Source organism: Sinohyriopsis cumingii, chromosome 11 (genome assembly GCF_028554795.1).
Source record: "Sinohyriopsis cumingii isolate HCF-2022 chromosome 11, ASM2855479v2, whole genome shotgun sequence".
Classification (NCBI taxonomy): domain Eukaryota; kingdom Metazoa; phylum Mollusca; class Bivalvia; order Unionida; family Unionidae; genus Sinohyriopsis; species Sinohyriopsis cumingii.
In genome coordinates this window covers 11,937,846-11,953,663 of record NC_142971.1, presented here as the reverse complement: position 1 = coordinate 11,953,663, position 15,818 = coordinate 11,937,846, and the positions used below count along the sequence as shown (strand labels likewise).

At 35.8% G+C, this 15,818-nt stretch overlaps 1 protein-coding gene across 2 annotated transcripts in view; it reads left to right on the top strand.

The window, feature by feature from the left end:
• The window catches only part of LOC149787614 (uncharacterized), a 49,559-nt gene that overhangs the window by 10,388 nt on the left and 23,353 nt on the right, over positions 1 to 15,818 (top strand). Inside the window, exons 3-4 of one of the 2 annotated variants that reach the window (XM_089973784.1) lie at positions 2,931 to 3,059; positions 11,529 to 11,555. In XM_089973784.1, coding sequence (XP_089829910.1) covers positions 2,931 to 3,059; positions 11,529 to 11,555 — 156 coding nt within the window. The remainder of the gene's footprint in view (positions 1 to 2,930; positions 3,060 to 11,528; positions 11,556 to 15,818) is intronic. The other variant, XM_089973785.1, reaches the window with a different exon arrangement.

The following is a 15,818-nucleotide window of genomic DNA, read 5'->3' as shown; positions in this document are numbered from 1 at the left end:
AGAATGTCTCCAAAGTATCTGCACAGACATATGTCCAGAAAATGCCACTATTTTAAGCAAAGTCCCATTATCAAGAATGACAGTTCAAAGCTGAGTCGAGGACTTTGCAAAAGACATTGCTGAGCAGTTTCTTAATAGATTAGCTATCTGCACATATTTTTCAGTAGCTTTGGATGAAAGTACTGATAATACTGTTACATGATTAGGTTCTCCTAAACAGTAGCAAGAAAATAGTGAAGTCAACAAGCTTTGTAAATTGTAACAAATAGTTTATTTCCCTTGAAAAAACAAGGTAAAAATGAGGTTTAAGAATCAAATCCAAAAATAATCCAAGAATTAAAAGTTAGAAACCCTAGTAATAAAATGTTCTAATGAATTTGAGTAAGAGTCCCAACGAAAATCCAAAATGGAAGGCGATGACATGTACTGTAGCCAGTATAGTATTAATGTGTCAACATTTCTTTGTTGAACCACAGAAAATAATATTCTGGTGTTTGAATTCCAAATAAAATTTCAATAAATGTCATTGTCCAAGAATTCTGTATGAGCACTTAAATATTCACAGGGAAAAGAATTAATAATTCCATAAAATAGAATTTCAAAACTCAAACTGGTTACAGTAAAACAAACATCTTGATATCTAAGTGTTTAAAAACCCAACTGACTAACTTCTCTATAGAAAAAGGTTATACACTAATTTAAGACGCAAAACAGATTCCTGTATGAGGGTCACGTGATCACTTTCTAGAAGCTATTTACATGTCTATGGTCACATACTCCCATTATAGCCTCAGTTTCACTATAAATCTCACACTATAAAAACAAAGAAAATTGTTTACTCCAACTCTTACTATTTCCCTATCAAGGTCAGGAACTAGGCCAGCATTAAGATACAAAGTTCGAATATTAGGTGTTTACAAAACAGGTCAAACTAATTTCTGGAAAATGTCAAATTCCAGTAAAGAAAATAACATTACTATAACATTTAATGGGGAAAAAAAAATTAAAACTAACAAACAATTAAATTAAATATACATAACAATACTGATACTGCACAACTCTTAGTTTCTGTATGAGCAGTGAATGGTAATTATTAGGTAACTCAGGAATTGGCAGGGTTAGCTTCATTGCATGCACGTACAACAGGTCTAGATATTTTTAAGGAATGGAAGTCAGTTATTGGTGGATTTAATGTACAGTGGTCAAAGATGTGTAGTGTGACAACAGATGGATCTCCTGCAATGGTAGGAAAAGAAACAGGATTAGCTGCTCAAGTGAAGTTACATTTGAACGAAATTGGTCTTAGAGGTTATGCTCTCAATATGTACCACTGTATTATTCACCAGGAAGCACTCTGTAGTCATGTCATGAAATTTTACAGTGTAATGAAATATGTTTTCACTGCTATTAACTTCATCCGCTCCTGAGGCCTTAATCTTCAGCAATTTAGATCCTTTCCAGAAGAGATTCAAGCTGATTATCAGGATGTTCCTTAACACACAGATGTCTGATGCTTGTGCAGGAGGAAACGTTTTGAAAAGATTTGTTGAACTGCTTTTAGAAATTCGCAGATTTCTAACTGTGAAGGGTAAAGAAACAGCTGTGTTTGATGATATGACATGGCTGTCTGGCTTGGCCTTTCTTGCAGACATTACAGGTCATTTAAATACTGTGAATCAATGTCTTCAAAGTAAAGATCACTTTATCTTTGACATGTTTCAAGAGTTGCAAGTATTTCATTTAAAACTACAACTCTTTCAGTCACATCTGCAGTCTGGGAATCTTATTCATTTTGAGACAGACCACTCCGGTGGCATAGTGGTAAGAGCATCCGCCTCGGCTGTGGGAGGTGTCGTGGGTTCGATCCCCAGCCAAGTCATACCAAAGACTTATAAAAATGGTACTAACAACTGCCTCGCTTGGCGCTCAGCATTAAGAGGTTAGTGTTTGGACTAGTCGGCCTGGTGTCAGGATAATGTGACTGGGAGGGACATCATGCTACATGTCTGTGGCATGATGCTCCAGTGCTAGACATCACTATAAAATGCCACACTACAGACATCATAACGATATGACTGAAAAATTGTTGAAGCTACGTTAAAAATCCAAATCACACACACGCACATTTTGAGACATGCCTACTTTTCCAAGTGGAGTACCAGTGTGAATTTTTGGGATATCATTATTCTTGTGAAACCTTACAGAAGGAATTCAGTAATCGTTTTCAAGACTTCCAAGAAAAGAAAGATTTGTTTAATTTCATACGTGATCCCTTTTGTTGTACAGTGGAAGCTATTCCTGCTGGATATCAGTTGGAGGTCCTTGACCTTCAGTGTTCAGCTGAACTGAAAGTGGCCTTGAAGGAAAATAACATTTTTCAGTAATCTTTGTCCAGACAAATTTGTCGAACCATTCTCAATCATGAACCTCAATAAGAATAAACTGAGATCAAACTTGACTGAGAGCAACCTCAGTTCCATTTTGAAGATTGCAACAACTGAATTACAACAAAACAGTGATAAAATAGTTAAACACATTCAGTCACAACCATCTAATTAGATTACATGCAAGCAACAAATGAGGAATTATATGTTGGACTTAAACTTAGTAAGTAAAAACTGGTGTTCAGTTCCTCTTGACTCTTGAGTCTTCATTTTTCCATGTAAAAATAAAATTATATAAAACCTTCATGTCAGGCAGTAGTTTATTAATGTTAATTTTGTTTACCAAGTGGCTGTTGTATAGAACATGTAGCATTGTGTTTGCAGCCCTCGAGTGGTCTTAGAAAATGCAATCTGGCCCTTGGCCGAAAAAAGTTACGCACCCCTGTGTTACAGATATGATCATCCTATGGCCGTATTATGCTTCTTTCCTTGGTGTCAACACTGACTTTAAATGAACTTAAAATGGGACATTTTCTTTCCTTCCAGTTTCTGAGATGCAGTGTGCATACACACAGTTCCGATGTGTTGGAAGTGGCCTGTGTATTTTTAAACGCTACAAGTGTGACACAGTGGATGACTGTCCTGATGGTTCAGATGAACTGGAATGTCCTCCACGTAAGTTTTAGCAGTTGTATGTATCAAATAATTGAATTAGAGAATGCATCACAGCCACCAAGGGTATTTATCAGTGGCTTAGCTTGGTAATTTGGCTGTCATTGCAAAAGAGGCAGAGAGAGAAAACTTGGAACAACTTTTACGTTTGTGCAAATGAAGCTGTATCAGATATGGCTGTCATTGCAAAAGAGACAAAGAGAGAAACTTGGAACAACTTTTACGTTTGTGCAAATGAAGCTGTATCAGATACGGCTGTCATTACAAAAGAGACAAAGAGAGAAAAATTGGAACAACTTTTACATTTGTGCAAATGAAGCTGTATCAGATATGGCTGTCATTGCAAAAGAGACAAAGAGAGAAAACTTGGAACAACTTTGACTAAATTTGATAGAAGTCATCCTGGAATGAAGGGCTTTCAGTTTTATACAAATGATGTCGACTTACCATAAAATATGATGGTCATTCAAAAGAATTTCCAAAAATGTGCACAACAAGCAGCAGGGAGGTTGAACAGACCACTTTTTGTAGAGACCATTTGCGAAAAATAAAGCTTCCTACGAAAACGAAAATACAACATCAATCATGCCAAACCGAGACTTCTAACCAACCGAGGTCTCTCTAATTGGGTTATTTTATCTTTGACACTTGTGTTTTTGTGTGTTCGTATATTTACCCGGACACTTACTCTTGGTCGTCCCCACCCTGCTGCTATGTGTGTGGCTTAATTAAATCATTATTATATCAATAATAACACTAACTATAGAATCTCAAACAGCTAAACTAGCTCGACAGTGACTAGAGGCAATTAAGAAATATCTCCCCATCCGTGATTCTGTCACACAACAACTACAGGCTCGTCAGGAGTCTCAGGTGGAATTTACAGAGGGTATGGAACAGTTATTTAAACCAGTTGTCAAACCAACCAAGAAAATTGTTACAGCAACTGAGGCAGCACAAAAAGCTCTTGAGACATTGCCAGTTGGTATTGTTGGGCGTCTTCAAGCAGCTCAACCACCACCTAGGCAATCCCCTCAACCACAACCTGAAGAGCTGCCACCAAAAATTAAAATTAACATTATGGTTTAATTTACTGAGGAAGGTATTGCCACTATCAATGATCCAGACCAAATAATTAATATTGCCACATTTGGATATTGTAATAGAGATACATGTAAAACCCGAATATGTTAAAACTCTAGAAGCTGCCGATTGGATTAGGGATTTATATTGCATTGCTATTAATATTCTGCAGATTAGATATAAGGAAAACATTCGGTAGTTTGACATTTTTAACCAGGCAGTAGGTGAGTATGCTGAACGAGTAAATCAAGAAAGGAAACAAGAAGAAATGAAGCAGCAACTTGATAAAGCAAGAGCAGAAAGGAAATCAACCACAAAAGCTGGGAAGAAAAAAGCAGATAAAACCTCAAGAGGGGATAAAGAAGGAGCAACTGGAAGTGGTCTTGTTACTTGAGGAAGTGGCCTTATTACCTTGTGCCCCAATAATGCTCTTGTCGATGTTGAAAAACTGGAAATTCTAATTGGTGGAAGACGAGCCAGTAATAATTCCCCAAAAATCATTAATGAAGCAGCTGCTATTTGTCAGAGATTATGTACAGGCAGTATCATGGATATTAATGTTTAGGTCCCTCTTTGATGAAATTGTTGATGATTACCTCTATGATTGAGGGTATGCAATTAGATCAGTGATAAGAAAATAAGATGATTATACATAATGCTCATCATGGACCTGTAATGGTCAAGGTGATAAGTTCGTGATTACCAACATATGAAGCAATCTACGGTGCTGGACTTTTTGATGTTGTTCAAGGTCTATTCAGAAGAATAGCCCTGAAAGCAATACTGACTGTAAAGCAACTGCATGTACGGTCCTGGCTTTTAAAAAGTTGTCACAGACAAATTGCCAACCTCATTATTTTGTCGCCAATGTTCATGCCACCAGAACAAGTAGTGAATATTTTTCCAAGTCTATTAATGTAATAGGCAATGAAAACTGAAAAGTGTGGGATATGTATTTGTTGACAACAAGCAATACAGCCATAATATTACAAAATAAATCATTACATGACTGTTTTGCACTACTTCCTTGGTCTTTGCACCCTACATCACTGTTGGTGCATTAGTATTCACCTGAAATAAATGCATTATCAAATGTAAAATATCTACTTTCTTAACATCTACAGTCTCTCTCTCTTTTTAAAAAAAAAAATAGAAACATCAGGTATTAAGCAAGTCTATATCATGTATATGTATATTATTTTCCAAATAATAGTTTTGTAAGGAACTTTAGTTAATGACATTTTAATACTAAAACCCCCTTAATGACTATCTTCATAGAGTACATCTCTGTCAACCAGGAGTTCAGATATTTATTTTTGCCGTGCCTTACATGCTTTTCTTGTAGTGAATTGCTTCCTAAATCCCAAGAATGATCACTGAATGCTGTAGATTTTTTTCTCAACAAGCAAACTAGAATTGCCATTCCCACCAATGAAACTTAATGAGTCAACACCTGGCATTAATGTACCATATATATAAACATTAATTACCATCATTAAACTAAAAGAAGGATTGAAGAAACATATCGCAGAACATATGTGCCTCTCTCCCCTCCCCCCCCCCGACAATAATTCAGAATAAATATGTTTTTTAGTAAGCAGTGTTATATGCATATATCAGTTAACAACAAGGAAATAAGTTGGGATATAAAATGTAGGAAATAGTTCTCACATGTTTGGTAACTTGAGACCACATTTGAACTGTTAACATAAATTCACACCCGTTTTAGGCATTGTTATAACAAAAAAGGGCATTGCTTATTTGTGTGTGTGTGTGTGTGATTTAGATTTTTAACGTAGCTTTAACAATTCTTCAGTCATATCGCTACCATGTCTGCAGTGTGACAGTTTATAGTGATGTCTATCACTGGGGCTTCATGCCGCAGGCATGCAGCATGATGTCCCACCCAGTCATATTATCCTGACACCAGTCTTAATGCTGAGTGCCAGGCAAGGCAGCTGTTAGTACAATTTTTACAAGTCTTTGGTTTGTCAGTCAGTTGCAAGTGCTTTCACTCACTATAGAACAGGCAGTTTCTTTGAAGTATTCGAAGAGGCTTGAATCTCACCTTTAGCTATTGTGCAGTTTGGGCACAGCTGACCAGAGTATGAAATGTGGGCATGTTTGGGGGGGGGGGGGAATAACGCACTCCACAAGGAGAAATGGCATGTCTTTTGAGAATTTCACATGTATTGGATGCAAAATCCGTGAATATTTAGTGAAAACAATGCTTAAATATGCTGCAAAAAACTTACCAATGGTAGGTCCCAGTCTGCGTGTTTTCGGATTCAATCTCCCAACTTGGTTTTTGAAAAGATCTTTTGCATGACATGCTAGAATAACTGAATGGTATTAACTAAATTTATTCAACAACTATTTGAATTCTTTGGAAAGCTTTCTGTACATTTGAAACTTCAACACAGAAGGGGCATGTTTCGTTGGAATGTACTCGGATTTCTTGGAATTATTGGAATTGAAAGAACTTTTAGGAAATAGGAATTCATTCACCATGCTGTAAGATAATTTAATTATTTCACTCCTGTATTTGAGAAATAAATTAGTTTCAATTATGCAAAACTTGTTTGTTTTGCTATTTTTTTTTGCGTAGTTTTAAGTCCCTGGAGTCATAACACTGGATTGATGGCAAAAGTAAAAGATCAATGAGCAAAATTAACATATATTACTTACCCTGTCTGGATTCCTGTTTGGTGACACACGCCTTCTTCAAAATATCACAACCAGTTGTAAATGAATTGATGACTTGTACCTTGATATGTATATCACAGAACATCTGCTTTAACTTTGTATCATATGTCAGCCACAGATGCCCAAGTTTCCAGCTGTCAAGAAATTGTCAGGAACTTTTAACCCATTCATCATGATGTGGTGTTGCACTTGAAGCATTACTACCATCACTACATGTAGATGATGTTTGACTGTCAGGTATACCATCAGGTTCAGTGACTGTGTTGTATGATGAATTTGCACTAAATCCAAATGCTGTTAATTTTGTTAAATTGCTCTTAGGAAGAGACGATGAACACGCAACGTCTAACTTACGTTTACCCATGATAAAGTTGCACTGTTGACAGTATATAATTCTGATTGAGATTTTTTCCCATTTGCTTTGTATTTATACAGAGCAATCATTACTTCAGAGGTAATAAATTTTCAGCAAAACTGTTTTATTGGTACATTTAAAAAAAACAACAGAAGGATTAGCCGTCGTTTAATTAATTCTAGCTGGTTCTGTTGCGTCTTCAGAGGTCGGTTGATTGTAGGTATAGTCCTGTAGCATGACTGAGTGTATCACAGCATATAATACTCAGGCCAGATGTCAACATAAGCGGATTATGATGTAACAATGCACTGTAAAGATGGGTTTGTCAATATGAACAAAGGATTTGTTTTTGTAACAGATAGATTCTAGTGCATTATGCATCAAGTTTGTGGCTTCCTTTCCTGGTCCCTTTGAATGTCTCCACTCCAAATCCATGATTTTATGTACAAATTAAACAGCCAGAATAGGTTGTTAGCAATAAAATCGCCAGATGGTATATTTTGTTGCCAGTAAGGAAAATAATCGCAATTTGCAACATTGGCGAAGCCCAGGATGATTCCTGCAGCTGGGAATGAAGGCTATTGACGTTCGTGATAAAGGTATTGTTACTGTTGGTGATGTTGCCAGTTAAGCATTCTCAGCAATCAAATATAGACCTGCACGATTAATATGCAGACCGCATCCAGTAAAATTACCCAGCACTGAAGGTATGCCTGCAAATGTTAGTAAAATAATAAATCAAGCTGCAAATCAAAAACTAGCAGAGTTGACTGGTGTACCTATGTCAGAGAAAGAAAAAAATATATCTGCAAGTTTAATAGCATCAAGTGGTCTTCATGTTTGATAATAAGTATAATAAAGATGTTCAAATGTATATCTGATCTGGCATTTGACATGGACGCACCAGTACTCAAGGATGAGTCTGTGCATGATTATCAGTATTATTCTTATGATGCATGACAACCAAATCAGTGTGGGCAAATTGAGCTGCAAGTTCAGGATACAAGTAGATATTTCTTACCTGCTGAAGCATTTACTGAAGTAGAAGGTGAAATTTTTAAAACAGATGATACTGAATATAAAGCAGATGTTAAGGTTGGTTTTGTTAATAATGGCATTATGGCATTATTCAACAGTGCTACATACATGATTGATGGAAGAAACATTGAAATATACCAGAACGACGTCGACGTTGCCATGACGATATTGGGTCTAGCAAGATATTCTGATGATTATTCAAGGTCTGTCGATGTTTACCAAAGACACTTTGACTACGCTGATAACAGGCAGTGTAATATAAGATGACCAAGAAACAATGCTGACAACGTTTATGTGTGGCCAGTGGTTCATGGTGCTAATCCAGAATTCATCTTAGGATTTGCAGCATGTCGATCAATGCTGAAAGATGGTCGTAGAAGATTTTCATGTGCAATGCCACTGTCACGTGTCTTTGGATTTTGCAGAAATGTCAGGAAGGTTATTTTTGGAGTCAAGCACACAGTTGTACTTGTAAGAAAGGCTACCAACGATGATGCAATCTGGCACGCTGTCGGTGATGCAGATAAAGAAATGCTGACAAAACTTTCATTGTGGATGCCAGTAATGCATACATGCCAACGATTACGCTTTTGGCTTAATCATTACGCTTTTTTTCCACTAAATTACACCTTACATGTAACTGTATTCGGATTATGCTTTTTCAATACATCTCCCTCCCAAAAAAATTAATAATTTGTTTTCTTATTTTTATTAACATCCCATTATTCCCACAGACCGTATTTTAGAAAAGACGGCTTCTGTGTAATTACGACATAAGAGTACGATTGTCCGAAGACTTGCATGCACTTTCCTAATAGTATTATGTTATATTTATAGCAGGTGCCCCATTTCCCAGAAACATGCTGGTTTCTACTTTCAGCTTTTGACCTCGGTTTCTTTTTATAGCAGATCTATGGCTTAGTTTGGAGAGAACAGACTGGTTTTTTAACTTGTACTCTTTGCGTGCAGATTCTTTGTTCTAATTCATATCTAGTACAGAACCAGTCTGTATGTATTTGGTGCTAAAAGTCAAGTTAGATTTAATCGAGTCGATGCGTGTGTTAGAGCAAAAATATTTTTCAATAATTTCATAGATGAATTAGGAAAACACGAAATACCGATTCAGAGATGAATACATGATTTACACAATGCAGCGTTCCATCCTAGGGCAGCTTCACATCTCTTGCATGCTGCATGGAAAAGATTTTAATATTGGTCATGGTGGTAAAACAAAGAAACCTTGAATTAGCTCGTTTTACTAATAGCAGTACTAAGGTAACTTCTTTTTTACAGCAAAACTAAATTGTGGACACGAATTTTATAAATGCAGAGGCGTTATCTACTGACTTTTTAATAGAACACAGACTACCCTTAGCGGTAGAAGACTGCATTGGTCCTTTGTTGAAACGGGTGTTTCCTGATTCCAAAATTGCAGAAAATATGCGTGTTCAAGAACAAAATCGTCTAATATTGTTAGGGTTTAGCAGAAGATACTTCCCTTAAAATTGCAGAAGCCATGAAAATTGGGCCGTTTAGTACTGCAACAGACAGGATTATGTCAAATAGTTGTACCCAGTCTGTGTAAGAGACTTTGACAATGAAAAGGGCAAAGTTAGAGTGCTCTTTTTTCATTACCAGAATTAGCAGTAGATTCCACTGGAGGAAACATTTTTTTTATTTGCTTGATAATGTTTTGAATAAACATAAGTTGGCAGAACTGTATGGGGTTTTCAGCAGACACTCCCATTTGGTTTTAAACACCAACAAGATGCAGTATTAGAGCCCCCTGGCAACAATTACATTAAAGATTTTAAATTGGCGAATGTGTTTTTATCCTTAATGCTTTCATTTTAAATTTGGTTGGGGTGGGGTACAAAAAACTGGTGGGAGTGGGTGAGAAATAGTATATGTCTCATTTTTCTATATTTCACATTTAAATTCTTGATGTATTTGACATTTAGCTCCTGTTCTCAACATAATTGCTTTCTGTCATATCACTTGATACTGAAACACATTATGTGGATTAGTACACTTTTCAGAAAAAATTGGGTCTCAGCAACCGTTATTTCATGTGACATGATTTTTGTAGACAAATTAAAAAAGCTGTTACTGTTGATAGAGATATATGCTTTCATGTTACCCCAGCTTTATGTAGAAAGGGTGGATGTTAAATTGGGTTGTTCCATCCTTATATCTGCCCTTCCAATCATCACACATTCATTTCCTCACAATAACTACCTTAATTATTTGTTGGATTTGAACTAGATCTTGTATGTTGCTATATGCTGACAAGATAGAAAATAATCATATATGGTAAGCAGCTAGATATTAACTAAATTTGGTTGTCAGTATTTTGTGTCATTGTTTAGTGGAGACTTAAGGCCCTTGATTATTAGACAGACCAACTTGTGGTTCCATACAAGGACTCCTTAACACATTAACCCCTGCCAAGCTCTCTAGCGTCAAGGTCATGTATGATACACTAAAGTGGGTGGTATTATAGAAAGGTAGATAGATGTAGCTCTACAGTGATACCAAATAATCTGGAAGTTCTCGTTGCACTACATAGAGGGAAAAACCTCATTTTTGGACCTCATTTTTTTCCACCCAGAATTCGCCTGTGGTTGGAATTTGATTTTGTGTCCGGATTTTAGACTGTTTGGTCTCAGATCTAAGGCAGACTGGTAAGAACTGCAAACAGACAGATGAACCTTTGCAAAAAGTAGGATAAGATGGGCATTTTGAATAAAGAGTGGTTTCAATATCAAAATAATGGGTCCATTAAGCAAAAAAAAAAAAAAAGAACTCCGACTTTTACCTTTCTGCTCATGCGCAAGCCAAATAGCAATGAAAAATGATGTTTCTAACACAACTAGGCATTTGGTTATATGAAAATCACCTAGAAGTTGATGTGTTATGATGTATTCAGAAATATCTTTCAAAATGTGTTCCCTACTCGAATTTCAGGCAAAAATGACAAAAACCTCCAGAGGTTATTGTGTTAACTATTATTGGATTTCAACCAAATTTGGTTTGCAGCTTGATTTATGTAAGACCATTGGTTGTAAACATTTGCATCATTTAACCTTTGATTGCCAAATCCATCCACTTTTCATTTGTTACAATAATTCCCATATATATATTATTATCATTGGATGAAATTTTTTTTATTGATGAAGCCAACAACAAGCAGGGAACATCAGTCCCTGTAACAGTTTTGTTGTTTTGGGATTCATCAAATTATTAAAAATGAGGTAACATGAATTCATTTGATGATATTGTAATTTTAGCTTTACCCACATGGAAATTTCTTCAAGGTGAGTTCAGAATGTTTTGTTGCCATGTTGTAAAAGATTTGTGATTTACCTTTCTTTGGGGATATATAAGTGATTTATTTTATTAGTTTCTGCTTTGCTTTGAAATACATTTTAAATATCTTTTGTTTTTGTTGTGGAGAGTGAAAACAGCTTCCAGCTCTCTTGATGGCATGAAACTTGCTTTATCATAAGCCCAAGTTATCAAAAATGTAATATTGATTTTTGAAGCCATGGTAGCTTGATAAAGTTCTATATCTGCCAGTCTAGATCAGCTGCCTCGGTGTGTCCTCAGGAACGGCACTTAACTTCCATTTCCTAAGCATGATAAGTCACTAATGTGTTGAAAATGCCGTCAAAAAACTTTTTTTTTTAAATTTTCAGTTGATGCCATCATTCTGGTTTTTTTATTTCTATGCACTTTTCTCCCCAAATCATAGACTGTCTAATATGCCCACAATTAAAGTCTGTCATAACTGATGCCTAATTTTGACAAAGTAGCCCTTAGCATATAGATTTCATGGTACATTTTATTTTAACCTCTTGGTTTTTGTAAAGAAAACAACAAAAGAAAAACCCAACAAAGCAACAGGTTTTATGAGATCCTGCCGATCATTGTAACTGTGTGTTTTGTAATGTAACTCCTGCAGCATTCAAAATGGATAACTCGTATCTTGGAATGTGATTGAGAATGGTCTTTGGATGTGCTCCAGGATTTTTACAATTTTGATGCATTTTCCTGGGGATGGATGGGTGGGGGTTGTGTTGCATAAATTTAATGTAACACCCAAACTGCGTGACTAGTGTAGCTTGGAATTGATATTTGTGATCTCTGACCCATGTGCCAACATGTTAGTAGACAGGTTCAGATGAGACCCCCAGTTCCTTCCCCAGTGCCATTTATTTGTGGTCATATGGTCATAGATAAGGAACTATTTAGATTCAAATGAGACCTGCAGGTCATGCCCCAGTGGCATTCGTTTGTGGTCATAGTCATATATAAGTGTTACAACTAAAGATTCCAGCAGGTATCTGGGTACGCGGGCACTCGCCCATTGATAATAACTTGGATAATAAAATGGACAACCGGGTAACCCTTATAAAAAGTGTCAAAGTTCAGATCAAGACACAGAATAATGATTACAGTTTGAGGCTTATGTCGTGTGCACATTTATTTATCATCACAGGGGCTTGTCTGGTTGCTTACAATTTACTTGTCATGTACTATGTAATAATGCAAGGGAGGACACAGCTCTATTTTCTCGCATGACCTTTTTTAGAATCAGCGCTGATATTTCAAGCTAGATTTCTTGTAGCATAATAAATTTGGTATTGATGCTTAGCTCAGGCATTTGACTTTGTATGCTTGTCCAAAGTTTGGCTTACTATCATACCTTTAAGTAATGCTAGACCATTTTCACTTCTTGACATTGCCATGATCGTACCAGCTTAATATGTGATATGGAACTTCTCGACATGAATGGTTCATAGTCCTCCATAATCAGACTTGGGTTTGCTAGACCCAACAAATGTATTTCTTTTAATTCATGACATTGACCTCTTAGAAACAAGCATTTTTAACAGCTCGGTCTTTATTCTGTTGCCTAAATTAAACCTGTAGCAGAGAGAAATAACGTGCCTTTTCTTCTTACAATAAGTGCATGTGAGAAGAGATAAGGATTTCTGATAGTCTTATCTGAAGTTTGATTCCTAATAGTTGTACTATGAGATTTGGAAGTACTTGGATGAGATTAAAATGTTTTGTTGGGGTTTTTTGTGTTTTTTTTTTTAGCAAAACCACCTAAGAGGAAAATTTATTGACAGATGAAACTTTGAGTCAAAGAATAGTCATGAGCTGTACTGGCTAAATTCTCAAAAGTTTCAGCTTTTGCCTCATCAGTGTAGGTCTTGACATTGCTTGAACTCTTAAATTAATAGGAGTTGTATGAGGTTATCATAATCTTTGTCCTGGCTGTATATCACGTATTAAACATGCAAATTCAGCATGTGTCTGACTAGTTCATTTTCTACAAACCTTTGATGATAGGCCTCAGGTACCAGCTCATAACCCTTCAAGATACCCTTCCTTGACAACATAATAATGACAACAATTAATTATGTTCTATTGACAGTGAAATGTAGACTTCACCAGTTTTGCCAGTAAGTACATTTTGTAATAACAAAGCCCAATGCACCCTTGATCTTTTAAAATTTTCAGCAGTCTTTTCAGAATGAGGAAAATATTTATCTACCTCCTTTTCTTTAAAAGTGGGGTACCAATCTAATATTTTTGGTAACATCAAAATATTAAGTTATGTGTACAAGGGAAGAGTGTGCTTTACTTGACAGTTCTGATTCCTTTAATTTAAATTGCATTTGGATTTCTCTGCTCCTTTTGCATTTGCATTTCTGTGTCTTCCATTTGCATTTGTATTTTTCTTGAACTTTTTTGCATTTGCCTCTCATCTTTTCCTTTTTTCATTTCTCTTGCTTCCATCTGCATTTATATCTTGCTCTTCCTTCTTTCTATGCATCTGCTGAAGCTGAAGTTTTCTTAACTTGACTTTGATCTTGTTTTTTTTTTTTTTACTGCAATTATCTTAATTTCCTGTCTGAACCAGATGGAGACAAATGATACCCAAAACGCTTATCACCAAATAATCTTTGAAAATATTCTTTATCTCTTGCTTCATTAAAGAAGCCTTCACTTAGGAAGATCATAATATTTGGCAAACTAAAGCAACTCCTTTTTTCCTGGTAGGATCTGAAATAAATTTCTCTACTTTACATGTCATTGTGAAAGTTTCTTGGTCTCATTATAAATTTCACAAATATGTGAAATTAAAATACCAGAGACTAAGAAAATTTCAAACTAAAGTGAAATTTAAATTGCAATAAACAGTTGTAATCTCTCTGAAATATTCAGATCTCAGACTAGCAACCTAATTTCTTTGATATGACTCTATGGTCATAAAATAAGTAACAAGAAAGAGCAAAAACAAACAAGTTTTGTCAAGTTGAAAATATTAAATATTTATTTCCCTAGAATGCAAAGTGAAAGAATTAAAAATACATACAGTATAGTGAGTGAAATGCTTAACTCCTAAATTTTCTATCAGTTCCAAAAGTATTGAGTAATCCGAATGAGTTCCAAAAGTATTTCGAATTATATTCTGTATTGTACAGATGTATCAGTGGTACAGAAGAATCACTGATATAATCCTGAGATGTCTTTAAATGAATGCAGCGCATTTCCTTGACGGTTAATATTCCAACAAATTTCAAATATTTTGAGCACTGTAATTCCAAGGAATAGTTAAATAAATGAATTCCTGTAAATGTAACTGAATAACTTCCAAGACTGGTGTTACTACTAAGAATGCCTAGTTCTGCATAAGAATTATATTATTTAGACACGGTCTTCTTTTAGATTTAAAGTTTGAGGGTGAGTTGCCAAAGTAGAAGGTGGGGGACCATGCCCAGCGGAGTTGCATTTATTTAAGATTTCATGTCCTTGTCATGTGATGTTTAGTTGAACAAGAGAGAAACTCAACCTTGGAACTTTATGAATGAATCTACACACTTGATACGTGACTCGTCTTTAACCCTTTACCTTATGCAATCGTCTTTGGACGCCTCTACACCATTCACATGGAAGCACCTTTTGACGCCTCTACTCAAGTCGCATGGAAGCACCTTTTGACGTCGGCTGTAAACATAGCCATTTTAAGCTGGTTTTTGTAGCGCCACCTTCCGGGTAAACCCCCTATTACATACTACATTCATTTCTGCGAATGACAATTACGTCAGATCATGTGGTCACTGTTTATGCACTGGTCAGTATCTGCTAATTAAAGTAACTGGGTCGTAATCTCCACTCTCCAAAATGGTGGTCGCGGATTTCATTCAGTACTTGTGAAGTTTTCACGATTAGAATCACAACTATGAAAGATTCAACCTAGGTAAAGGCTCTGATATTGATGTAGGTAGCAATTAGTTTTTATAAATTATCAAATTCAGATGACTTAGTGATGTAGACGCAGACAAAAAACATGTAAATTTCGAGTATGAGAAATGGCAGCTACGGTTGGTCACGCGGCCTCACTGACATGACGGTGAACGAGTTCTCTCAAGATTTTAAAGCACAAAAAATTCTTCCATGATAAATAATTACACAGCTATAATAATCGGACTTTACTCTTAAATTTTTCCACATATAATAGATGTGTACCAAAAATGTAAAATGGTTAAAATTGCTGTTAAACG